This window comes from Corythoichthys intestinalis, chromosome 12, assembly GCF_030265065.1.
Source record: "Corythoichthys intestinalis isolate RoL2023-P3 chromosome 12, ASM3026506v1, whole genome shotgun sequence".
Taxonomy (NCBI): Eukaryota; Metazoa; Chordata; class Actinopteri; order Syngnathiformes; family Syngnathidae; genus Corythoichthys; species Corythoichthys intestinalis.
In genome coordinates this window covers 47,150,369-47,178,208 of record NC_080406.1, presented here as the reverse complement: position 1 = coordinate 47,178,208, position 27,840 = coordinate 47,150,369, and the positions used below count along the sequence as shown (strand labels likewise).

Genomic DNA, 27,840 nt, shown 5'->3' with positions numbered 1-27,840 from the left:
GACTGCCTGAAGAGAACATCAAAATTCCCTCAGTCCATGATTATATGGGGCTGCATGTCAGGCGAAGGCACTGGGGAGATGGCTGTTGTTAAATCTTCAATAAATGTACAAGTGAACATTGAAATTTTAGACAGCTTTCTTATCACTTCAATTGAAAATATGTCATTTTCCAAGATGACAATGCGTCATGCCACAGAGCTAAAACTGTTAAAGCATTCCTTGGAGAAAGACTCATCCAGTCAATGTCATGGCCTGCAAATAGCCCAGATCTCAACCCTATCGAAAACCTGCGGTGGAAATTGAAAGAAAAAGGTCCACAGCAAGTCTCAGACCTGCAAGGATGATCTGGTAACTGCAATCAAAGAGTGTTGGCATCAAATTGATAAGGAATACTCCTTCAAGTCCATGCCTCAGCGACTGCAAACTGTCATAAAAGCCAGAGGTGGTGCTACTAAATACTACAGATGTGTTTTGATTGTTATTTCTTTGTTTGTTTAACATGATTCCATGTTTTTTTTTCCTCAGAGTGGAGTAATTCCATATAAATTTCCCCGCACTTGCTCTGGAAAAGTAACATTTACTGACCACCAATGTTTTTTTTATTCATTTCTTTTAGTGTTTCTGAATGCTAAAGAGTTGCACTTTTGAACCCATTTATTATTTTTTTCAAGCTTTTTATCCGAGTTTGTTCTACATGATAAAATATCTGAGTGAGTGCTCGTCCGAGACTGATGATTCCATAGTTTTTGCTAGGGGTTGTATTTGGCGTTATTTTTTAGCACATAACCACCACAATAAATAAGGGAATACTGTTCTAGAAAAAACATTCATAATAGGCTTCTAAAAAATATAAACCAAGTGTTTAATGTATCTTTGTTCATCATTTATTTCTATGTTATTGCAATACTTATTTTGAGATATTTATGGAAAACAGTACAAATTCAAAACTGGCTATTATCATTTTTGTAGGCTAGTTTGGCTTTAAAGTACTGTAATTTTCATTTGGATTATAAACAAGCTTCGAATTTACACTTTTTTTAGTTTAACAAGGATAAATAATCACACAGATACTTCATTACATCAGTACTTTTAGGCTGAATTTGGCAGGTGTACCCAATATTGTGGACAGTTTCATCACACTCTGCATTACAGCATGCAACTGTATGCCATAACAACAACATGCTTGCTAAAGAAGAACTACAGTCAAGAAATTTGCAATGAATTTGAGCCCTCATATTTGCTATTTTAGTTCAATTACTACAAACTGAATTGTAGTGAGTTACAGTGTTATCAAACCTGAAGTGTTCTTTGGCACCAATGGAACAAGTGTGAAGGTGTGACCTGTGTACAATTATGTTTTTAACACATTTTTTTGTCATCGTTTTCTACAATTGCATCAGAATTTGATGGTATAAATACTGTTGTGTAATCTTTTTTTTTTTTTTTTTTTTTAATCAGTTGCTATGCTAACTTCTTGTTTTTGTTGCATTGAATGAAGAGTTGATACACGGTCACGTATATTAATTTTGTAAAGAAGGCATGTTTTGCCTCATGTTTTGTTCAATACAAAGGATTAGCTCAGTCATTCTAGATACTTTTAATCTACTGTATGTAAATCCTATTAGAAAACATTTTATACAAGTCTTTTCTGTGAATGTTAAAGGGCTCCCCCGCAACACATCTTACAACTTTTAAATTAGCCATAGTGTGGCTGGCAAGTGGAAAACAGCACGTCTCCTTTTGAATCAACCAAAAACATGAAGAAAATAATGCTACCTATCAATCAATCAATCAATCAATCAGGTGGAGAAATAACACACCAACATCTTGTTTTGATGAAGAAATACAACATATACAAACTGGCCTGTTTTTTTTTCTTTTTCTTTTCTTTTTTTAATAAAAACTTGAAAAAGTGAAAATCTCTTCTAGTTTCTCATCTAATGTTACAAGAAATACAAAATAACTTATTCATTATTGTCTTTATCTACAAAGTGGTGTCAAAGTCATCCTAGTTTCGGGCCACATTGGAGTTAAAGCGCCATTGTGTTGGGGGAAAAAACAACTAAATATTCTAAATATACTATTTGTATAACATCTGTAGTCATTGATCATTAATTCAGGACTACATAATTTTTAATTTTAACCAGGAATATGAAATCGTACCACATGGTTTACTTTCGTGGCCGTACAAAATGAAGAGGAGGGCCGCATCTGGTCCCCGGACCACCAGTTTGTCACCCTTGATCTACATTACATAAAATCCCAAAAAGAAACTCACTAGTAAATTAGCAGTTCTACCAAAAATTATCATCAGCACTGTCATCCTTGTGCGAATAGGCCGCAATGCTGTGAAAAGAAAGACAAGCAAGTTCATTAAGTGGGACTTTTCATGGCCAGGAGGGGGGGGTGGGGTGGGGGATTTTAAATTAAAATACGACTACAGAAAGCACAACAAAATTAAAATGTCGTTCAGGGGATGGATTGTGGAGGATTATGTATGAATTTTTAAAATGAATAAGCAAAGCCATACCTATTATCTTTCTCTTCAGACAAACTCTTGACTTCTGGGCTCATGTGGTTCTCACTGCCAGCGCTCTAAATCCCAAAAAAATAAAAAATAATAATAGCAATTTAAAAACTCGAGATGAACAAAGAAACATTTACCGTAATTTTCGGACTATAAACTGCTACTTTTTCCCTCATTTTGAATCCCTCGGCTTATAGTCCAGTGCCTCTTATTTGATGATTTATTTGGGTTAATAGGTAACACTTTATTTGACAGCTGTGTAGGGCTGCAGCTATCGAATATTTTAGTAATCGAGTAATTGACTGAAAATTCTATCGATTAATCGAGTAATCGGATAAAACATTTTTTTTAGGTAAAGAGCCATTATAAGTATACATGAGAAAATAAGACATTTAATCCAATATTGAGCCATTTTCAGTCAATCAATGTCTTTATTTTCGATGTACATTGTTGAAAACAGACAACTGCATCTCAGATGTGACTAGAAAAAAAAAAAATCACTACTTTCACTCAAAAAACTTCTAGATCTTGTATAAAAAAAAAAATCTTACTTAAAAATGTAATTACGCTTGATAACACACACCACTTGAAAGCTATGTGTTTTCCCCAAGTGTTTCAATTGAATTTCCATTTGTGTCAAGCTATTTTTAAGTTCTAGTTAAGTTTTAAGTTAGTCTAAACTGTAAGTCCTGATAGGATTTTGAGTTTTTGCAGTGTTCAAAATAAATGTATGATACTTGCTGTACTGGAGCACATTAGGGACCAGTGCTACTTGGTGTTTTATTCAGCAATAACTACTGAGCTAAAACTGACAGTTAGCTTTATCATGTTTTAATTTTACACCCTCATCACTCTACAGCGCTGTGTTTTTACAGAATAAATAAAGCCTGTATGTAAGACACATTAGCCACGCATCGACCGTGGTCATAATCAAAAGAAACCTAGCCCTCCGAAGGGCTAACGATACGTGAGCGAGTGAAAGTAACGTTATATTTATTATCGCTGAGAAGTCTACTACTTAAAGATGGCGGCTGTTTACAAACGCTGCCCAGCCGCGGCCGAGTCTATCATTTCGCATCTAATCCTAAATGCATGAGATATCTATTAGACGTCGCAAACTACGCAACGTCGGCGTAGTTTGTAGCGGCTGTCGGCTGCAGTAAGGTTGTGTTTTTTTTTTTTTTTTTTTAATTGCTTCTTCCTCTACGCACGTGACGTCAGCATGGTCCCGCATTAAAAGTAGTCCGGGCAAAACGTGATGCTTAGAGCTGGCAAAATTAAACGATTCCTCGAGGTGAGTAAGACTACTCAGATCAGTTTTTGAACTCGAGTAACTCGAGTTGCTCGAGTATTCGTTTCAGCTCTACAGCTATGTCATAAGACCGTCATAATTATGAAAAATGTTCCCACTAAGCTGCACGCATGCGTAATCCCACACTGCTTTCATATACTCAGTATACAAGAAAATCTATGCAGCGCACAAAATAAAATTTAACAGAAACGTCAATAGGACTACTGTCGGCACTGCAGTGATGTGTCAGCGTGACACTCCTATTGGAGAGTTCCATACGGCAACGCAATGCTCCTATTAGTGCGTTCAGTACGGCAACGTGACGCTCCCAATGGTGCGTTACAACACCATGATTGTATATAGTTGTGAGGTGAATAACCTGGTCGTGGAGAAAAATACAGAGTGAAAAGTCATCTAGAATCCTGTGCTGATTTACTGAAGCAACATTTTTGCAAGGATTACAGTATTAAATACCATAATTTTCGCACTATAAGGCGCACCTAACTATTAGCCGCCACCCACCAAATTTGAGACAAAAATGACATTTGTTCAGGTATAAGCTGCACTGGACTATAAGATGGAGCTTTCCTCACTGTATCAAGATATATTTACACCAAAAGATATTAACCGGTAACAGTATATTATTTATATTTTATTTGACAGCGGCATCATAAGACTGTCAAAAGACCAAATGAACCATCATGAAGTTTTGAACCAATTGGCTTAAAGAAGCTTCATTTGGCCATCACTGCACCCTTGGGAGAGACAGTCAACCTCTGCTGCCACCTGCTGTCAACGCTGTTGTTTTCCAACATGCCTCCTAGCATGCATTGCAGTGCTACAGTTGTAAATAAGAATCAAAATTCATGTTCTGTGCTAATTATCTCTTCAGTTATAATTCCAGTTGTTTTATTAATGGTTAGTTATGGTATTTGGTAACATTTTTGAGATTGGCGCCATAAGACTGTCATTAGACAATCATAAGTATGACATGACACTGTCATGAGCATTAATGAATGCTTATAACAGATGTGATTTAGTGTTATCTGGCAAATTAGCTCACTTTTGAATGGATGTAAAGGATCTGAGCTGGACTTAAATGGCGGTAGTGACATAATTTGTCGGACATCTGACATAAGAACTCAGTAATGCCCATGATAGTGCCATGTCATAATTATGACGGGCTTTTGACGCCTCTGTCAAATAAAGTGTTACCTATTAACCCAAATAAATCAACAAATAAGCCGCATTGGACTATAAGCCGCAGGATTCAAATTGAAAGGAAAAAGTACCGGTTTATAGTCCTAAAATTACGGTAATATTTAACATTAAAACTGGTACAATCTAGTTAATTCAACCACCAAAACTGTTTTCTGTACCATAGGCTTCGTAATGTTCATTATGAAGTCTATGTCTGTACTATGGCATTTTCCAACGTTATTAAATGAGCAGCAGATGTCTATCCAATAATATGATAGTTCACTTCACTTACGCTACACTGCCAGTCATAGCAGTGACAGTGTTGCGCATATGTGCTCTACCCAAACGTGCCGTGCAGGTTAGCAAGCTAAACAATAGTGCAGCGGAATTAAGAGACGCAAATGCTATCATGGCAAAAGGAAAATGCAGCGATACTTCACTCATCAAGCCAAAGTAAAAAAGAAATGCAGTTCTCCAAAGATGGAATGGCTGTCGGAGTATATGCAACTAGAAGAACAAGCAGTGAAACTGAGTGAGACCTTTTCTTTGGGGGTTTTTTGTTTGTTTTTTTGAACCTGTCCTGTATAGCTGCTTAGACACTGAGAATAGGAATCTTGAGTGTCCTTAATGTCTGTACAGTTTTAATGTGGGAGTTTGAAATGCTCCTATTATGATTGTTCATTATGTTTTACTTATTAAATCACCCATGCCACAGGCAAGACTTTTGGTTAAAGCAGGACATATAATATAGTACACATCTTATAAACAACAAAATTTTTGTCTTTTTCATTTTAAGTGGGCCAAATCAATTACAAATCAAGTGTCCCAAAGTGACCGAAAGTTCATTTGCTTACAACCATCCCACTTCAAATGAATTGGACATCTATCGCTGTCAATGAATGTTATGTTAGCTTTTCTTTCTTACATTGTATGTTAGCTTGAAGCTAGCAGATTCACATTAAAATATGGGGAATTAATCACTATTTAAAGTGTGAAGCAGTTCAAATGGATTGTACATCTATCAGCGCCAATGGGAGCCATTGTGTTAATACTCCAGCATTACACTACTTATCTCACCTTATCTTGTTTCTTCTCTCGGGCTTCCAATACCATCTTCATATACTTCTCCAATGAGTTTTCTTTAGGGACTTCCGCTTCTTGCCTTTTGTCTCCATCTCCTTTTATGTCTTCCTCCTCCGATTGTTGTTGCTGTTGCAAAAGCTAGGCAAGCACACATGTATTCATTCAATAAAGCAAGTGGCTAAGACAAAAAAAAAATGGAGGGTTAGTTGGTCAGTTACACTTTCTTTCTCCAATCTCTCCGTTTCCTTTTGTTCTCTCGCTCTAGCCTCCTCTTGCTCCCGCCGCCTCAAATCTTGCTTTTCTTTTCTTTGTTTTTCCCATCGCTGTCCTTCATCCCCTTTCTCCTCATCCGCCGAGGACGTCAAGATTTCGGAGGCTTCTGCGAAACAAAAAAGTATGACACAGTACTCGCTTGGCAGTTTTCGTCAGACATTTTCGTCACTCACCCGCTCGACCCGGCGAGTCCTGTGGGCAGGGGACGGAGGGGCCGCCGGGGGCCTCGGAGGAGGAGAGAGGGACGGCAGTGTCCGGGAGAAGCTCTGGAATGTGGCCGGGTTCTAGAGGGATACACGCACAAAAGAATCTTTTATGCTTTGCCCACTAACCCTTCTAAACGGGGCCAGAGAAGCAGTGGAGAATACATAATCAGTGGCCCTTCATCTTAACTAACGTGTCAAGTTCTGGGCGCAAACCCACGAGCTCACAGGATCCAAAGCCTTTTGGAATTTGAAAGGAAATCTGACAAGAAAATCCACAATCATTTAAATAATTAGTGATAATGAAAATATTCTGTATGGACGTATCAACTAAATAATTTTTCTTTTTAGAAAATGTCTCATAAATCTACAATGTGAAAACATGAAAAGCATGTAAAATCGTGACTTATGAGTTGCATTACACTAGTTCCAAAACTCTAAATTCTCGCAAAACTCCTTAGCTGATCGCTCTGACCTTTGACCTCAATACCCCCAAATTTAAACCTCTCCTGCTTCATAATAAAAAACATATCCTGCAAGTCTGATAATAATCCCTTTATTCATTCTTGAGTTATCTTGAACATAAACATACACTGAATAACACTGAATAATTTGAAATGCAATTAATCCTATCCAGTCCGTCCAGCTTAATACTTAAAATGTTGTCATGTTATACTGGTGAGGATAATAGCACAATAAATTATCGTACTTTACAACAACAACAACAACAAAAAAAACACAGGAATGACAGTAACTTTCAGACTACAAGGCACGTCATATTTAGGGCTGTCCCAAACGACTAATTTTCTCCCGATTAGTCAGCCGACTATTTTTACGATTAGTCGACTAATCTAATAATTAAATTTTTTTTTTTTTTTTTTTAACTAATTTAGCAATGAAATTTTTGTTGACGCTTATCAATTCACAAAAAACATATTGGAACACTCAAATTATTTATTAAAGTACAAATAAACACGTAAACAACAATAATAAATCACAAATAAACAATGAGTTCAAATGCTGATAGAATTAACTAGTGTAGCATCCCGATTGAAAAGATGGTCTCTTAAACTGATGGTTTACAACTTTTATTCCATCCTTGATGTAAACACACTGTAAGAGCTACGGTGCACACAAATAAAGCAACACAATTAGAAATTAACAAAAACTTTTCACCTTTTTCCTTTTAAACCTTATTTATATATCAATGAATTGCCTATATGAATTGCCTTTACCTTAATTTATTACCTTATCATTGACAATCTCTCCCTTGAGTGCAATCACTGTATATACTGTATATATTCATGACCTTTTAACCTTATATAATTTTCTATACCATAAAATAAACCATAACATGAAATAAACCTTTCAATTAGCATTAAGAACAATACTAATAGCACTTATAAGGCCCATTGTCAATGAAACATTATTATTTAGTAAGGCGACAGCACCCTCTGGTGTACAAAAAATGAAAAAAAAAAATTACAAACTGCGTGAAGGCGCTTGAGGTGTTTATTCACGGCCGACGTGCAGCCAAGCTTGGCATTGAAGAGACAGGACAGAAGAGTGTACTCTCCTTTGTTTCTTTGAAATAAGGCAATGTTTTGGACACTCTGGTGCGCTTTTTTTGGCTTTGTGCCGCTTTCCCCGCTTGCAAACAGAGCATCCGACATTCTAACTTTCCACGCATATATTTTTTTAACCCTTCATTAACCGTCGACGGGATGTTGTGCTCGTCGACGGATTTACGTCATCGATGACGTCGACTATGTCGACTAGTCGGGACAGCTCTAGTCATATTAAAAGACACACCATTCATGAATAAGTTAATTTTTAAAAATAAAGCACATCTAATAATAACACACATTAGTTCCTCAATGGACTGCATTTGCATTCGTTCTTTATCTTTTAACATTGTAATTATTCTTTTATTTGGTAATTTATTTGAACTGGAAGGTCAAAACAAAAAAATGAAATAATTCTTGCCACATTTTGTACAGTAAAAGGTCACATTGCTACACCCTGCTTTCTAACCAGATGATGATTAAAAACTGACCTATCTATCTAAAAACATCATTTTTATTATTCCTTTTGACATTTCTTATTTTAAGGAGCTCTAAAATAAACATTACTTTTTATATCAAATTAAAATCTTTAAAATATATTTTTTTAATAATAAACCCACACTAACCCTGCTTTTGCTACTAAACATACACTGCTGGCCAAAAGTATCGGCATCCCTGCAATTATGTCAGATAATGCTCAGTTTCTCCCAGAAAATTATTGCAATTACAAATGCTTTGGTGGTAGTATCTTCATTTATTTTGCTCGCAATGAAAAAACACAAACGAGAATGAAAAAAAAAAAATCATTATCATTTTACACAAAACTCCAAAAATGGGCCAGACAAAAGTATTGGTACCCTCAGCCTAATACTTGGTACCACAACCTTTACGCAAAATGACTGCGAACAACTGCTTCCGGTATCCATCAATGAGTTTCTTACAATGCTCTGCTGGAATTTTAGATTTTTGGAGCCAACTGTTCCTGGTTTCAGATTTGATGGGTGCCTTCTCCAAACTGCCATTTTCAGACTTCTCCACAGGTGTTCTGTGGGATTTAGGTCTGGACTCATTGCTGACCACTTTAGAAGTCTCCAGTGCTTTCTCTCAAACCATTTTCTAGTGCTTTTTGAAGTGTGTTTTGGGTCATTGTCCTGCTGGAAGACCCATGACCTCTGAGGGAGACCCAGCTTTCTCACACTGGGCCCTACATTATGCTGCAAAATTTGCTGGTAGTCTTCAGACTTCATAATGCCATGCACACGGTCAAGCAGTCCAGTGCCAGGGGCAGCAAAGCAAACCCAAAACATCAGGGAACCTCCACCATGTTTGACTGTGGGGACAGTGTTCTTTTCTTTGAAGGCCTTGTTTTTTGCTTTTCCCAAAAAGCTCTACTTTGTCAAATCTGACAAGAGAACGTTCTTCCAAAACGTTTTTGGCTTTCTCAGGTAAGTTTTGGCAAACTCCAGCCTTTTTTTTTTTTTTATATCTCTGGGTCAGAAGTGGGTTCTTTCTGGGTATCCTATCGTAGAGTCCCTTTTCAGGTTGCCAATACTATTGTCCAGCCCATTTTTGGAGCTTTGTGTAAAATGATAATGATTTAAATTTTTTCCCCATTCTCTTTTGTGTTTTTTCATTGCAAGCAAACTAAATGAAGATATTACTACCAAAGCATTTGTAATTGCAATAATTTTCTGGGAGAAATTGAGCATTATTTGACAGAATTGCAGGGGTGCCAATACTTTTGGCCAGTAGTGTATACTGTATTTATAAATATTCTCAAGTACCGGTATACTAAAACATGTTTAGAAATTTAATTTAATTAAAATGAGGATGTTGCACCGTGGGATAACAATTTGTTGGGGGAATGTTTTTTTTTTTTTTTTGCATTTCAGATTTGCATAACTTCGAAAGTAAAGAACTGGATCCATTTATGGACCGTTCACATTGTGATGCTGCGAGAGTACGACACATTTTATGTTTGCATTAACATGGTTCCTTCTCCATTCTAATTCGTCGCAGTTCGGCGTGAAAATGATGTATACTTCATGCCGGGCCCTAGGGAGGAGTGCAGTTTTACAAGGTGACAGCCAATGATGCACTTCGTTGACAACCTACCCGCCCATTCCAAGCAATGGCGTCCAAGCGTTTTTTTTTCTTCTTTTTTTCAAAAGCGCAAACATAAAATACATTTAAATAAAAAATATTATCAAAACAGTCAATTAAGCCGACGGTCTGTAATGTTTGCATTTTTTAACGTTTACTAGCAGCAACTGCGCACGCAAAGTGACGTGTGCGAGTCTGACGTCACTGCAGCGACGGCGTTCCATTCATATGGTTGTGGTGAAATCCCCGCAATCGAATCGTTCTGCTTTGGAGACCGGAATCTAAGGGGCAGTTTACATGGCGACTCTGCGACACAAAGACGCAATGACTGAGTTGCGGACTCGTCTCGTGTGCATATGGTGTCGGCGAAGACGGAAGGCGAAGACGAAAAATTCTGAATCCTTCCTCCAAAGTGGTAGAATCCGATTGTGGGGGGTTGAGGGGGGCTTCCGCAGCATGCATATCAAAGGCTCCTGCGGCGCGAGACAGCGCTGTTAACGTCAGCACTCGTACACGTCACATTGGGCGTGCGCAGCGGTGCTACTAAACATTAAAAACAGCAAATATGGCGGAATGTCGGCTTTAAGTTACTGTTTTAATAAAATTTTTATATTAAATATGTTGAACGTTTAAATTTTTGTGCCATCTTGAACAAAAGAATAATGACATTGCTTCGAGTGGGCGAGCATATTTTTTTCCGGGCTGAGGGAGCTTGGTGGGGTCAAAGTGCATCATTCTCTGTCGCCCAGTAAATCTGCACTGCCCCCCAGCGCCTGGCAACGAATACTACATCGTTTTCATGCGGAATTGCGACATTGTTCAAATGGAGACGCAAATGCAAATTTGAAATTTTTCGTATTCTCGAAGAGTCACCATGTAAACGGCCCCTAAGGTTTGTGTCTTTGCTGTCACTGTGTAAAGGTGAGGCCAATCCGCAACACAATCACTTTGGTGTCGCATCGTCACCATGTAAACGGCCCCTTAGATTAGAGACTTTGTCAACTCACCTCCAAAGTAGTGGACCCAAATGAGTCAACCTGTTCTTTAACTAAGAGAAAAACACTTTTGTGCCGTGATCGTCAATAAAATGAACGCAAACAGAACAAGCAGCACTATTTTGAGCTACCTGGTGAAATGCCAGCAAGATCCTCAACGTTTATCCTCTCAGGCTGGGGCGAGGAATGCGAGCTAGAGGAGACGCGTTGTCGACTTGGAGCTCTGGTAGGAAAATTATTCAGTCAAGTTGTTTAAAGTCACACATGTATGCATGCACATGTACAATATGTCGCGAAAAAAATGAAGGGCAAGCGATGCCAAACAGTACCTGCGCGACTCTCGCGCGGTGCTCTTGAGCTGGGGGCTGCGAGGGGGGCTCAGCTCTGGGGACAATTCACCCGAGCTGGACGCGTCACGTCGTGGGGCCAAGGAGAGGCGGCTGTCATGTGACTGCAACCACGGTGATAAATCCACTTCTGCCAAGTGTGAAGAATTAACACCTGAAAGTGTTACCATGCACATTATTTTCACGAATAAATTACTAATAATAATTAAATCATGAAATGTGAATAACAGTTAACATTAAAATACTTTTTAAAAAATATATTAAATCATATTAATATATCAAACAACAGTAAATGAGTAATAATGGTTATAAAATCATGAGATCAATGAGTATTATATAAAGGCGGAAAACACAGACAAGGATGAAAAAACAGTTTCTGCTCTTGCACCCCTCTTTAAAATAAACTGCCGTATTTTAAGCCAAAAGATCTGTTGTGTTTGATAGCACAATATGTCTATATGCTGACATAGCAGTATTAATGGAGCATTAAGCCCCCGAACTATTTTTAATTTGTCCATTTTACCCTGGAAACCCCTGTTTACAGACACCGCGCAACAGCTTTAGTTTCAACCCAGCCATAAAAGGAAGTAATATTTATTTATAATTCGAAATGTCTGTCATTTTTAGCTTAGAATCATTAATTGATGTCTAATATTTAGTTTAAAAAAAACTTTTAAAAAATTATTCACTCGCATATTTTAAACTTTTAAAGAAATTACGTCACTATGAAAAAAAGGTGTCTGTAAATAAGTCACAGATATCTATCTCATAACTGTTTTTTTTTGCTACTGTCGCATTTTCCCTGATATTTTAGATGATAAATAATCGATTCAAACAAAGAAAAAAACATTTAAAAAGGTAAATATTTGAAAAAGAAAATCTTGACCACTCCTTGATGTCTGCAATTTCTGCATTGCGACCCTTGTAATATTTCTGTTTTTCACCCATAAAATCCCCAAAACATCCAGCTGTGGCCATTCACATCTGTGTCTTGACACTCGATGAGATGTGCTACACAGAGTTTTGGGATCAAAACAAGGTAAGTACGTGATAATATCTCGTTAATGGTGTCTTTAATTATGCTCTCTCATGCTCTCACCTCAAGTTAGGGTTTAGGGGTTTTAAAACATAGGAAACCTAAAGAAAAGTAAAACAGGAACTAAAGATCCACAATTGGGTAACATATTCTCTTTCTGAATAAAATCTACAGTATATACAAATATGAATACTTTGATCTGCTTTCAATAAAATTTCATGTTTAAAATGCATTCTAATGAAGTGTCACACTAAGCGTTCTTTAAGTACCTTCTGTTGAATCTTTACAATGCTTCTTCTTGGTGCGGAAGGACAGATGCGTGAATGACTGCTGGCCCTGAAGTTCAGCTGATGAGAGACTACTGGTGCCGTAGGACTTGTGAAGCGGGTCTTGATAGGTTACTTTGTGCCGAGCAGCTGGGAAGGACACCGGGGAGGGGGTTCTGGCTTTGTTAGGTGAAAGTGCTTGCGTCAAACTCTTTGACAGGTGGGCGGCGTAAGGCAGGTCAGAAGTCAGTGTCAGTAGAGGAGAGGCGCCCCGACTGGAAGGTGTCGGACGCCTACGTGAGACGTTGGCGCGCGCTGCCCTCTGCTGGTGCTTTTTGTATTCTTCAGCCAAAACATCAGCCTCTTTCTCCATCTCCCGCATGCGAGCCTGAAATTCCGCCAGGCTCTTAGAATCAGAGCTAGAGTCGCTCGTCACCAGCCGGCCAATATCACCGACGGGTTCATAGGCCGGTAGGGGCCTCAGCGCCGCCCGGTCCAGGTAAATGTTGTGGGACACCAGCCCGTCATTGCTAAAGTCCAAAACGGAACGGTCAACAAGTGAGGGTTTGGGGTTGAGTAGTACTTCGTTTTCAAGAGCTGTTGAAGAAGAATGCCATAGAGTTGTAATATAAAACAATCATGAATAAAACTGAAATGATTTTTTTTTTTTTTAAGTTTCATTACCAGTGACGATAATTGACGTCCAATCCATTTGAACTGGGAGGGCTAGCAGCGCTCGAATGATTGTAATCAGTGTTGTTTTCGTCAACAATGACGCTAACGAAAATATTTTTTCGGCGAACGATTTTTTCATGACGATGATAAGCTAAGAACACAGCTTGGAGACTAGAACGTGACAAGATGAACGACCAGTTTTGCGCTGACGTGACGACGACGAGACGAAAATGTGACATCGTTTCTGTCATATGTTCACGTGAAATTTTCATATTGTACGTCAGCTTGCATCGCGGCAGTTTTTGGGTCCTGTCATTCATGTGACATGTGCTGCGCCTCTCCCTCCTCACCCGAGTTTAGGATATGTCTAAAGCTAGGCTGAGCTGCATCTTGCTTGTATGAAAACACGGTAAGATTTGTTTTATCTTGGCAAGAGAGATTATGCAATGTTGCTTTAGCCTTTAGTCTGTGCTGAGTGACCATCAGATACTAAATGTAATCCTAGCGCTAGCGCCTAGCGTAGCATTCGCGTTCGTGTTAGCATTAGCTTCAGAATGGCGAGCGTCCTCTTAAAACAGTGGCCAGTCTAAAGCAGAGCCACTTGCCTTTTCTGGTCAGTAAATTTAGACTCTAGAGCAGGGGTCGGGAACCTTTTTGGCTGAGAGAGCCATGAACACCACATATTTTTAAATGTAATTCTGTGAGAGCCATACAATATGTTCAAAACTACAAATACAAGTAATCTGTGCATTTTATGTAATTTAAACACTTTTAAAGTACAATAAGTCTCTGAATTCTTTTTAATAACCTATATAATAATAATTTAAATTAAATAATGCTAAGTAATATTGAAATAGTTATTTTAATATTTTGTTGTGTCCACAGATAGATTCACCCGATGTTTAAAATGTTTCATCTTATTTCGTTGTTTGTGGGAAATATACACACATTTTCAGCCTGAAAAGACTGTTGTACTTACAATTTTGAACCACCAGGTGGCAGCGTTCGCTTCTTGGCGTGCATGGGAAATAGGTGTTCGCATTTTAGAGCAAATAAGAAATGACCCGTCTGTGCACTAATGCGAGACGTACGTTGTTAAATGTATTTTTTTCTTGTTTCAGGTAAGAATATAAAGTATAAGTAAAAGTATCATTTGACTGTGTATCTTAGCGGATTGCTTAATTTTAGGATGAATATGATGTGTACTGTGTGTTAATATAGTTCAAAAATATGTTAATCGTTATGTACGTTTATGTATGATGCATGGCTATTATTTCAACCGACTGCCACACGCATCATCAGACTTTTGCATTCTCCACTGCCGCACCTGTCCTGAATGTCGCCTGATCACTGGCTTGCCAAAAGAAAAATGTGAGCGCCCCCTACTGGTTGCCCTTTTTAACGTTCCCCCTGTGGCCCATACGCCCGGCAGGTTTTCCCCGAGGTCCTAGCGCCCTTCCCATTGCATAACGAACTTTTTTTTTTTTAATAATTGAAGATCTGCGAGCCAGATCCAGCTGTCAAAAGAGCCATCTTCTGGCTCGCGAGCCATAAGTTCCCGACCCCTGCTCTAGAAGATGTTAAACGCTAAGACATTTTTTTTAATATATACAGTTTGTGGCTTCTATGTAGGTTTAATTAAAAATAATTTACTGCTTTTACTGCTGAGTGTGTATCATCATGACAAAGTTGGCGTTGTCCTCGTAGACACTACAATTTGTGCTCGTCCGTCTATGTTCATTCAAAATTGTTGGAAATCTTTATTCATTTTTGGACTAAAACTTCGAATTAGAATTTTACAGACGCAAATATTTTGAGTAACCGTCGACTAAAACTGGACGAAATTTGGATGGGATTTCGTCGACTAAAACTAGACGAAGACGAAAAAAGTTTGAATTGACTAAAATATGACTAACACTAAAAAGTATTTTCGTCCAAAAGACTAAGACAAAAATGAAATGGGCTGCCAAAAACAACACTGAAATAAAATAAAACTGAACTTTAAGAAAAATTTTATAAAAAAAAAAAAAATTAAAATTAAATCTAATTGAGGTGAAATAGAACTGAAATAAAATAGAATTACCACACAACTAAATGAAATAAGTGAAATAAGTTTAAAAAAAAAAAAAAAAAAAAGATTTAATCTTTCTGTGCCATTGAAAGTAATACACTTCCATCCAATTTGAACTGGGCGGGCTGGGAGCGTTCGAGTAATTGAAATGAAAACTTTTTTTTAATGAAATAAAATTTAAGTAGAAACAAATTGAAATGAAATAAAATTAAAGTGAAATAGATCTGAATTTACAAAGAATTACCACAAAACCAAATTATAATAATAATGAAGTAAACTTAAAATTAAAAAAATAATAAAAACGATTCAATCTTTCAGTGCCACTGACAGTAATGTTTGTCCAATCTATTTGAGCTGGGTGGGCTGAAAGTGATCGAATGATTAAAATAAAATATTAAAAAAATAAAAATAAAATTGAAGTAAAATCAAATTGAAATTAAATTAATACTAAAAAAAATAGTTTAAAAAAGATTTATTCTTTCTGTGCTATTGATGGTGAAAGACGCCCAATCAGTTTGAAGGCAGAGGGCTGGTTTTGCAAAGGGCTATATAAATAAATTGATTGATTGATTGATAAAATAAAAATGAAATTAAAGAAAATTGACCAAAAAAGTAATCTTTCAGAGCCGTTGACAGCGATAGCTGTGCAATCCATTTAAACTGGGAGGGTTGGCAGCAATCAAACAATGGTTGCGAATCGATTCCAGTCCAAATGGATTGCACGTCTGTTGCAGTCAATGAGTTACAAAACCTTGTTGTGTTTGTCGAAGCTGCATCTTGAGGTCCTCCACAAGCGTGTTCATCCACTGCTGTTTCTCCTCGCACTCCTTCAGCTGCACGTTCAGTTGACTACATCGCTCCACCTAACAAAAATCAACACACGCTATTCCCAATAAATTTTGAGGCTTCAAAGTGCCTTACCTCAAACTGGAGCTGTTTTTGCAATGCGTTCTGCTGCTTGGCAAACTCTTCTTCCTGCAATTTGCAAGCGCTCTGAAGCTTGAGGAGCTCCGCCTGCAAGGCCAACTGCTCGTCGGAAGGTTTACGCAATTCTGAGAAACCGGATGAACATCCAGTGCTGAAAATAAAATTCTGGCTTCGAAAATATCTGCTGCTTACCTGCGTTAAGACGCCGATTCTCCTCTTGCGCTTCCTCCAGCTGTTTCTTCAAAAGCATGACTTGTCCGCGCAGCCGTACATTGTCCTCTTTTAAAGCAGGGAAGTCGTTCATACTTTCCAGACGTTCCCTCAAAAGTTCATTCTGCTGACGGAGCAGACACGTTTGCTGCTGTGCTGCATCCACATCCAACTAAAAGACGAAGGACATTGTTGAGATATTTTAAGTGGATATTGTCAAAATGATTATTTCATTTTAACATTTTATTCCTTTACCTGCAGTCGCTTCCGCTCTGAACAGGCTTCATTGTATTCTTCTAATCGGGCCTTAAGAGTGGCTGTATCATTTTGAATGCGAATGATGTTCTCTAAGAAAGAAAAGAAATATGTAATATAAAATTAAACCTAAAAAGGACATTGGATTCTTTTAAAGATTCACCTTTGTTTTGATTCTCACTCGCTGTTAGTAGCTCTGTTCTCTTGTTGTAATCCTCCTTGAGCTCCATCTGATATCTAAGATCACATGTCCAAGACAACAATAATGAAAGAAGCCATTTAGAACATGTGACAAATAACTTTTCACTTTTTGGACTACTTGTCATGCAAAACTAGAGAAACCATGCAACAGGACCTCAAAAGCTGTGTTTGGACATGAAGCCATTTAGAACATGAGACAAATAACAGTTTTCACTTTTTGAACTATTTGTCATGCTAAACTACAGAAACCATGCAACAGGACCTCAAAAGCTCTGTTCAGACATAAATACGACAACAATAATGTGTAATGTGACACGCAACCAATGTTTTTTTCAATTATTGTAAAAGTTTTTAAAAATACATATATTATTTTATTTTTCATTAAAAAAATACATAGAAAATAATTATTAACAGTGTGGAGAAAAAAAAAACATTTTAATTGAGACCTGGAATCTACATACAGCGAGGAGCAGAAAGAAGTATTTGCACCCATTGTGATTTTGCAAGTTCACCCACTTAGAAAATAGGTAAAGGTCTGAAATTTCAATCATAGATGCATTTCCTCTTATACAGAAATAAGAAAAAAATATGGAAATCACATTGCATATTGACCAATTCCACCAAGACCAAGGAATTAATAGTGGACTACAGGAAGGTGCCTGCCTTGGAACCGGCACCTCTCTGGGTAAACGGAGTACGTGTGGAGCGTGTAAAGACCTTTAAATTCCTCGGCGTACACCTATCTGATGACCTCTGCTGGTCAGCTAACTCCTCGGCCAAAGTGAGGAAAGCTCGCCAGAGACTCCACTTTCTGAGGGGCCTCAGAAGGAACAACACGGGCAAGGAACTAATGACTGCCTTCTACCGAGCAGCTATTGAGTCCATCCTCACCTACTGCATCCCAACGTGGTATGGAACCTGCTCGGTAGCGGACAAAAAAATCACTGCAGAGGGTGGTGAAAGCAGCGGAGAAAATTATTGGCTCCTCTCTGCCACCTCTGGAGGACATTGCTGCTGCACGACACCTTAAAAGAGCTAGGAACATTATTAAAGACTCTTCCCATCCTGCCCATCACCTGTTTGAACTGTTGCCCTCTGGCAGGAGATATAGGGCGATGAGGTCACGTACAACTAGACTCAGAGATAGTTTTTTTCCTAGGGCCATCCGCATTCTTAATACTGAACAGCACTAATTCCTCATGATGCTGCTATGTAGCGACTTTTGCACAATAATTTATTCTTGTCTTTTATTCAGTGATATATTTTAGTTGTGTGTTATTTTATAGTCTTGTGTTTTATGGTCCCACGGAGTAGCTTTCCAATTTCGTTGTTTGCTCTGCTTGCAATGACAATAAAGGAATTGAATTGCATGATTTTTCAATAATTTATTTTTAATTTATTGGAGTTCATGAGTATTTGTACCCCTGAGAAAATCAGTGCTAATATTTAGTGCAGCAGCCTTTGTTTGCAATCACAGAGGTCAGATGCTTTCTGTAGTTCTTCACCAGGTTTTTACATATGGAAACAGGGATTTTGGCCCATTCCTCCACACAAATCTTCTCTAGATCTGTCAGGTTTCGGGGCTGTCATTGACAAATATGAAGTTTCAGCTCCATCCAACGATTTTGTATTGCATTGTGGTCTGGAGATGGGCTAGGTCACTCCCAGAACCTTGATATGCTTTTTACACAGTCACTCCTTGGTCAGCTTGGCTGTGTGCTTCGGATCATTGTCATGTTGGAAGATCCAGCCACGACTCATCTTCAAGTCTCTGACTGACGGGAAGGAGGTTGCGGCTCAAAATCTGACGATACATTTCACCATTCATCACCTGCTTTATACAGTACAGTCGTCCTGTCCCCTTTGACGAAAAGTAGCCACAAAACATGAGGTTTCCACCCCCCTACATCACAGTGGGGATGGTGTTCTTAGGATTGTACTCATCCTTCTTTTTCTTCCACACACGACGAGTAATGTTTGCACCAAAAAGTTCTATTTTGGTCTCATCTGACCACATGACTTCTCCCATTACCCCTCTGCATTCAGATGGTCCCTGCCAAACTTCAGACAGGCCTTCACATGTACTGGCTTTAACAGGGGAACCTTCCGAGCAATGCATGATTTTAAACCATTGCACCGAAGTGTTCTACTGACAGTAGCCTTTGAAACTGTGCACCCAGCTCTCTTCAGGTCATTGACCAGCTCCTGTCGTGTAGTTCTAGGCTGACCTCTCACTTTTCTCATCATGAGTGATGTCCCACGAGGAGAGATTTTACATGGAGCCCTATTCCGAGGTAGATTATTAGTCATGTTTATCCTTTTCCATTTTCTAACAATTGCTGCAACTGTTTATTTATTCTTACCGGAATGCTTTCCAATTGTCCCATTGCCTTTTCCAGCTTTGTGGAGCTCAACAATTTTCTCTCTGGTGTGTCTTTCGAAAGCTGTCTGGTGACTGTTGGGTGCACAGGTGAGAATAAAGAGCTCAAACGGGTGGTGGGTGGGTGGTTACTCATGGGGTAAAGGTGGACTTTTTTTTAAGGTAGACTGAAAACTCTTTAAGTGTCATAATTATTGCTGATTCTTAAGGGTGCAAATACTTATGAACCCCAGTAAATTAGAAATAAATTAGTCAAAAATCCTACAATATGAGTTGGGGATTATTTTTTTTTTGGATTACGTCTAGGCCTGAACGATATATCGTTTAAACATCGCCATCGCGATGTGCGCATGTGCAATAGTCCCATCGCAAGGACGTGCGATAGTTTTTTAATTTAATTTTTTTTAATCCACAAACGTTTGTTTTGAGGAAGGAGAGGGAAAAAAAGGGCACAGCTTCTTTCCCTCCAGCAAGTCATCGGCTCCTCCCCCTCCCCCTGCAACAGCGGAGTGGAGGGAGGAGGGGCCGAACAGCAGAGCGGAGGGAGGAGGGCCCGTTCTCAAAGTGAAAGCAAGCAATCAACACGTTGGAGGAGCAAGGAAGACTGTATCCAAAAGGAGTTTTGGAAGTATTTTGGCAAGAACAAGACTATAAGGGACAAAAAACAGCCCTGTCGACAGTGCCTCGCCATGGTTGCCTCAACAAGAAGTAATCTGTCAAACATGTGGGACCATTTAAAACGCAGGTATCTATGCATTCCTGCTACGAGCTCCCCATCAGAGGCTTTTTAGCACAGGTGGGAACATTGTTACGTGCCAACGTTCTTGTCTCAAGCCTGCTATAGTGGATAAACTAATAGTCTTGGCCAAAAACCTATGAGACCCAGTTGAGAATTGCTGAGCAAGGAAGGTGGACGATATGCAGACAAATACATAACACAGCTGAAGGAATGTCTTTTCTTCTTTTTATTCATGTGACAGCTATCAGGAAGGCAGGAAATTTGGGAGTTAAAATGGTTCTGTTATTCATCACAGTTATTTGCAGTTATTCAGTTCAATTATTTACAAGTTCAATTGAGTTTGTTTCTTTTATATTTAAATTTATTGTAAACCGTATTTTTCAAATAACTATATATAGTACAGCTGCACATAAAGTTTTGATACTTAATATTTTTGTTGAAATATTTTTACAACTTTGTTGCCGTTTTGCAGTTTTATATTGTTATATTTTGTGTAAACAACTCAGGGGACTAATGCACTTGCACTTTTATTAGTCAGATTTAATATTTAAGTTCAAATATGTTGACAACTTTGTTGTTTAACTGAGGTTTTTATGTATTGTTATAGTTTGTGAACTCTTTTGTCATATTTAATATTTTTGTTCAAATATGTTGACAACTTTGTTGTTTTACTGAGGTTTTTATTTATTGTAATAGTTTGTGAACAACTCTTTTATTTGTCATATTTAATATTTTTGTTCAAATATGTTGACAACTTTGTTGTTATTTTACAGAAGTTTTTATTTATTGTTATATTTTGTCAAAAACCTAGGGGACTAATGCACCTGCTCTTTTATTTATCATTTAATGTATTTGCTGCTGTTGAAGTGTAAAATATTGTATTCAATAAATGATCTATTTTGTGCAGACATGACTTCCTGGATACCTTCATACAGAAATCTTCATCATTCACAAATTAAACGGTATTATATGAATACACTGTGGTCACGGTGTGTTATGTAAAGTATTTCTAAACAGCTATTCAAGTCATTTAGTGAAAATTTCTTTAAAAAAGATAGATCTTTTTTTTTTTAATATCGCAATATAATATCGCAATATATTGCAAACCTAAAAAAAATCGCAACAATAGTTTTTTCCAATATCGTTCAGGCCTAATTACGTCTCTATAAGTGGAACTGCATCTATGATTCAAATTTCGGACCTCTACCTATTTTCTAAGTGGGTGAACTTGCAAAATCACAAGAGATGCAAATACTTCCGCTCCTCACTGTATGTGGACATCACATGTTGGGTATTGTGGCCACACTTCCTTCCATACTATATGTTAATATTGTTGCCTACATCAGTGGTCCTCAACCACCAGGCCGGGGACTGGTATTGGTCCGTGGCGCATACGGTACCGGGCCGTACAGAAATAAGAATAACTTATTCATGACACATTCTTCCTCTTGACACACCAATTTGCCTCTGAATGTCGCCCTCCAGTGGTGACCGCCATTACTGGGTGTTTACACACGTCAGTAGCAGCCCAGCGTCAGTCAATGTAAACAGTAACGCTAAGGTGCCTGTCGCTGGCAGCACACCTCAACAATAGCGGACGGGGTACTTCCGGTCGTTTTGCTCGAAGTAGTCAATACATGCTAAAATAAAACTGGATAGGATGTCGTCAGAGAAATCAAGTGGAGCTAGCATCTATTTTTTTTTATGTCTATGTGCACTTGTCCTTGATAATGACGTATGATGTAGGCGCATCAGATTTGTTCCTGGAAATAATAAGCCCACACGCTAGCGAAGATGGCTGACAAAACAGACATCTTTGGACAGTTTTTTACACGGGAAAGGCCAACTGACGACTCAGAAGAGAATCCTAAGCCAAGTGCAAACTCCATAATATGTAGCCAAAAGTTGTCAAACGAAGCAATGAAGCCTTCAAAGCTGCTTCCGCACATTGAGGCTAAGATCACTGGAATAATGCATAAGTCTTTGGAATTTTTGAAACAAAAAGGTGCGAGAACGACGGACAGAAAGTAAAGAGAATGCACTGATAGCATCATATTTCGTGGCGAACTGTAATGCTAAAGCCAAGAAACTTTTCACGATTGTAAAAGAACTAATTATGCCTGCGACCAAGGATATTTGCCGTCACGTTTTAGGAGAGGCCACTGTTAAACAGGGTGCTTCAGCGTCTGGTGAGTTACCTTTTCCCTGAACATAACGTTCGTTTTTAGCCCTATTTTAATATTTTTTATTTATTTTTATTGCCGGTCTGTGGAAAAAAAAGGCCCACATCACACCGGTCTGTGGTGCAAAAAAGGTTGGGGTTGGGCCTACATGACAAAAAATGTGATGTCTACATATGTGGATGCAAGGTCTTTATGGCGGTGAGTTTTTGTTTTTTTTTTATTACCAAAATTAATCACTTGGCCAATAAAGTGTTAACAGTAAAGTTGTGTACCTGGAAATTTCATTCTTCAACTTTTGGTCATACATGTCTTCCATGGTCTTCACTGCTAGTTCTCGCCTCCTCAGCATCTCTTCGCCAGTCTTCACCTTCTCTTCTTGTATTTGACAAGTTCTGCATTCACCAATTTTGTCATTGACTAGACCAACAATGAATTCCTGTTTTCAGATTCGTTATGAAATAAAACATACTCTTCAAAAGACTCCATGCGCAACTTCAGCTCATTTTCTCTGTTTCGCAGCGTGTCGATTTCCTTTAGCACCATTTGCCTCTGCATGTAGACATTTTTTTCCTCGATCTGATGAAAATGTTCCACAAATTCAACTACGGTATCCAAGAGAAAAAGCCTTTTCGTGTTTTATACCTCTTGCTGTTTTTGAAGCCGTTCAATGGTGTGTTTCTCCCTGGTGTTCAACACCTTCATCTTCATCTCGTAGCTTTTCTCCAGTTCTTGTTTTAGCTTGTCAAACTCCTTCTGAAATTGCACTTTTTCCTCCATTTTGACCTTGGTGACTTCAACCTCTTTGAAATGCTGAAGCTAAAGGAGAAAAAGCAACATAAAGTCCACTTTCAGAGATAACATATGAGAGTATTTTCTTCCCAGTACCTTTGTGTTCATTTCAGTCTGCATCTGGGATTCCAATTCTCTCTTGTAGGAAGCCAGTTTAGACTGGAATGAAAACCACTTTTCCCCGCTGTAATTCACATTCTCGTATTCCTTGTCGATCATTTTCATCTTCTCAACTGGGAATGGGAATATAGAACGCATATATTAAACATGACACACGTGAAGGAAATATTATGAAAAAAAGAAAAATCATCATACCGAGAGACTGTTCGTAACTTGCGGAGCTTACTGTCTGCGTGTCGGCATCTCGATGCTGACACACATTCTGACGGTCAGTGATGTATGACACAAGGTTCATTAAAAAGCCTTACAGAAAAATATAAAATACATAAAAATATGACTGTGAAAGACTTATTTCCTCAGAGAGATTCACTTGCTATATAATTACTAGAGATGTCCCGACCACAGTGGTACCTCTACTCACGAAATTAATTGTTTCTGGAAGTAGTTTCTTAACTTGAAAAATCTCTTAAGTAGACACGTTGTCCATGTGAATGCCCTAATCCATTCCAAACCCCCCAAAATTCGGACATAAATCTTTTATAATGCATAAAAATGCATCAAAACATTTAACAAATACATGTTACAATTAGATTATTGCACAATAAACATAAAATCTGAGTTGTGCATACTGTAAAAAACCAAGAATAAAGAATATAAGTTAATACACTCAAGTAAAATCTGTTGGAACACAAGGGGCGAATGAAGAGGCCGTTGGGATACACACTTAAACATAGAGTAGAGGTCCCTCTTGGCCAATTGGATGCCAGGAAAAAATAAAGTTGGTTATTCAATATGATAAATAGAGCTACAGTGGTACCTCTACATACGAAGTTAATTCGTTCCAGGACCTTGTTTGTAAGTCGAAATGGTCGTATGTCGAGCAGGATTTTCCCATGAGAATACATTATAATTGCATTCATCCGTTCCACAGCCCGAAAACCTTCACTAAGTTCTAAATAAACACTGACGTTTATTGCAAACAACAATGACAAAGAGCAAAACAAATGAATTATTAATAAAAATTGGAATAATGATATAATAATAGTAATAATAACGATAACAATAATAATAGTACCTGTAATAATGTAACAAACCGCGTTCTAATGTGGCAGACGTTTTTTGCTGTACCTGAACGCACCGCGGAGTGAGCCTTTTTACTTTCGTTTTGTCTATTTGCTGCGGGGGACACTAGGCGTGTTGTGTTGCACAAGTTAATGGAATAAATGATTAGAAACCTGAGGAAGCTGGCGATTCTTTTCTTTTCTGTCATATCTATCATATCCATCTTCATGTCAATGGTGGTTAGCATCACTTTTTTCCTTTTTTTTCACCACCTGCACTAACATGTTTGGAACCCATGTTGATTTCTCTCACAAGAAAATATGCTGTGCGTCCGTTTTGCGGGCAAACAAAGAAACTGAGGTACCGCCGTAGATCGTCGTATTTAGAGCATGTTGTCGGATGCAGAAACAAACGGCGAGTCAAATTTTACGTCAGATGTCGAAAAGATCGTGTGTCGAAGCGATCGTATGTCGAGGTACCACTCTATCTTGGTTGTGATTTTCTTGACATTTCTGCTGTCGCTGGATATTTCCTCTTGGTTTTGCAAAGTTTGTTTCAGTAGTGCATATATATAATAAATGTATACACCTCTAGATAATTTTGTTACTTGTAGCCATTATTGACAGTTATAGACATCAAATCACTTTAAACTGGAAAGACTGGCGTTGATCATGGTTTACTGCTATTGATGGTGATAGACCTCCAATCCAATCTGACTGAGAGGCTGCCCTCCCAGGCAAAATGGATTGGAGGTCTATCACCGTCAATGGCAGCCAATGAGTTAATACTTTACCATTGGCTCCCAAAAACGTATAAATACGTTCTATTTTTAAATGTTTCAGTGTCCCAAAGACTTATTTATACGTCTTTTATGTTTTTTTTTTTTTGTTTCTTTTTTTGTTTTTTCAAAAGAGACATCTCTGGGTCGTGATTCAATTTAGCTCCAAAGCACAAAGCTGAAAATCCATTTTAAAGCTGGCCACTGGAGGGCAGTACCGCATTTGGTAAGACCCGCAACTCTATTTAACGGCAACGAACGGCCAAGTCGTAAAGCCAGGGCACAGGCGGAAGACGACTGAATGGATGCCAGGCAGCGGATGACCGAGCAGAACAATCGGGACCATTAGATGCCGTTGAGTCCGTGCTGCTAGTGAGCAGAGCCCGCAGAGACTAAAAAAAAATCATCTTTTTTGAGACAGGCAACGATGAGGGAAAAGTTTAACCGGCTGTCGCGGCCACAGTAGCGTCATCTTTCAGTTGGTTATGTGTAAATAAATTGTTACTTTGCTATCAAAAGCTCTATTTGTCTTGTTGTTTCTGTTATTTTGTAAAAGGAAAACATTATTCAGATTTTTGGGATGCAACTAAAGCAAAAAATAGCTGTGTTAAAGTTATGTTTGAAATGTATGCTTTCACAAAAAGCTCAATTTCTCGGTTTTCTCATCAGAAATTGGAAAATTGCTCAAACTAAGCTATTTTGTAATGCTGACTTTTAAAGAATGGAAAGAGATATGAACTTAGTTTTTTTCTGCTGAAAGAAGAGAGTCTAATCTTTCTTTTGGTGGGTTCCATGTTTATATAGCAATAAAACAGAATTTTCTGTGGGCCTTGTAAAATCAGTCAAAATCCAGTAAAACGGCCGGGAGCGAAGGGCCCTGCTCCGGTGAAAATGGCTGGGAGTGAATGAGTTAAGAATGAATAAATACATTTTTTAAACCCGATCTTTTTTTACCGGATCATATCCTCTGAAAATGACGTGATCAGCCATATTTCCCATCATGTGATTGGATCGGGGACATCCCTAATAATTACATCCACAATTACATACTGCGCATACAATACCTGTATTATCAATGCTCAGTGACTGTAAGAGAACAAAATAGACATTAAAACTTATATAATATTAAAATACATTTAAAATTAATCATTCATATTTTACTGTTTAATACCAGGGATTTATAAAGTGGCGACTCAGGGTCGATTTTAAGAACCTGGAGGAGATCTCCTTTGTTGAACACCTGCCACACATAAATCAGAAATATTTTGAGATAAAATTATATTTCAGGCTGTTAATAGTTAAATGAGATGAAAAATTTCACCTTTTCCTTGCATAGCCCACTCTCTGGGCAGAATACAGAGTAAGAGTAGTCATAGCCTGAGCTTCGCAGATAATCAGCCACTATGCTGTTGCAGGCTGACATGAAATGGGAGTTGGCTCTCACAGCTGATTCTGCTCCGTTTAACGGTGCGGGTTTTAACTCGTGGATGAGTTGGTTACGCAGATGAGTCTTAAATAGAGAGGGGGAAACCAGAAACATCAATACGTTGGCTACATATTACAGCACTGACGACTTACTTTGAGTGTATCCAGCACTCCCCGATCTCTCAGCGTTTTATAGAGCTTTTTTCTCAACTCGTCTGGGGATATAGCATCTTCCCTGGCTGACATTATTTTCCTAATTTCATTCGCCTTCCTGAAAGTTGAGGGGGGAAAAGTCCACCGGCAGAATTGGCATGAAGGCCTGCGCAAGTCCTGAGGGCATTAGGTATCCTTGGCTGCAAACTTTCGATGAAATGTTATGACATCGAGGAGAATAATTCCCAGTTTCTTGTTATTGTTTTTGAGTTATTTAGGTTGTACGTGGAAACGGAAGCGCGTCCCTAGCATATTTTTTGTCGTTTACTGGCGTGGTGGTTGTCATGGAGCGGTGAGATGCAATACTGCGGCCTACTGGTGTGGAGTGCTATATCATATGTATGTATCTAAGACTAGATGTCTTAAGGCAGAGTTAGCGGCGTAAGTAGCATGCAGCCATCTTGGAACAGAAAAAAACATTCTCTACCCGCTGAATTATTCACGAAAATCACTCAATTTATTGCACCCCCCCCCAACCAAGCCGTTTGAAATTCGAGCAATCTACAGCTACTTCAAAGTATACGCGCGACTGACTGTATTTTTAAGTGTGTCGAATGGCACTGTTGCAAAATGGCCGAAAAAAGACGACGCTTTTTCCGTTGGCTCACATCGTGCAGCAGACATCTAAGACTTAAATATGATAAGCATGGTTGCCTGAAGCATAAATATCACATGTATGAGGCGAGATGTCAAAAGGCGTAGTCAGCGGCGTAATAACTGGCGGCCATCTTGCATCGGAAGACTCATGGTGGTCTCTATTAACCAAACGTAAATTGAGTAATTTTCTCCACTAAATACTGTCATCTCCACGAACTCTTGACGTATTTACAAATGATTACGACAAACATTCTTAGCATAGCTATGATTTAGGCTGGACCTTGATTTTTTTTTTAAGACTTATTATTATTTCGAATATACAGTAA

At 38.4% G+C, this 27,840-nt stretch overlaps 1 protein-coding gene across 3 annotated transcripts; it reads right to left on the bottom strand.

Moving 5' to 3' along the window:
- Positions 1-227: 227 nt before the first annotated feature.
- On the bottom strand, positions 228-27,216 carry LOC130927337 (centriole and centriolar satellite protein ofd1-like). 3 transcript variants are annotated; one of them, XM_057853102.1, is made up of 22 exons: positions 26,858-27,216; positions 26,601-26,789; positions 26,451-26,519; positions 26,344-26,365; positions 23,635-23,742; positions 23,416-23,552; positions 23,173-23,346; positions 23,000-23,106; positions 22,803-22,922; positions 17,191-17,264; positions 17,028-17,119; positions 16,755-16,944; positions 16,557-16,687; positions 16,387-16,498; positions 12,893-13,486; positions 11,570-11,741; positions 11,372-11,463; positions 6,548-6,658; positions 6,320-6,477; positions 6,096-6,239; positions 2,531-2,595; positions 228-2,346 (listed from the first exon to the last, which is right to left on the bottom strand). In XM_057853102.1, exons 1-22 carry the CDS (start codon positions 26,948-26,950, stop codon positions 2,295-2,297), a joined length of 3,006 nt encoding a protein of 1,001 aa, XP_057709085.1. In that variant the 5' UTR covers positions 26,951-27,216; the 3' UTR covers positions 228-2,294. The 3 variants fall into 3 exon arrangements, with proteins under 3 accessions (XP_057709085.1, XP_057709086.1, XP_057709084.1); XM_057853103.1 differs by having other exon boundaries at positions 6,320-6,480; positions 11,570-11,717; XM_057853101.1 differs by having other exon boundaries at positions 229-2,346; positions 6,320-6,480.
- Between the last annotated feature and the right edge of the window lie 624 nt (positions 27,217-27,840).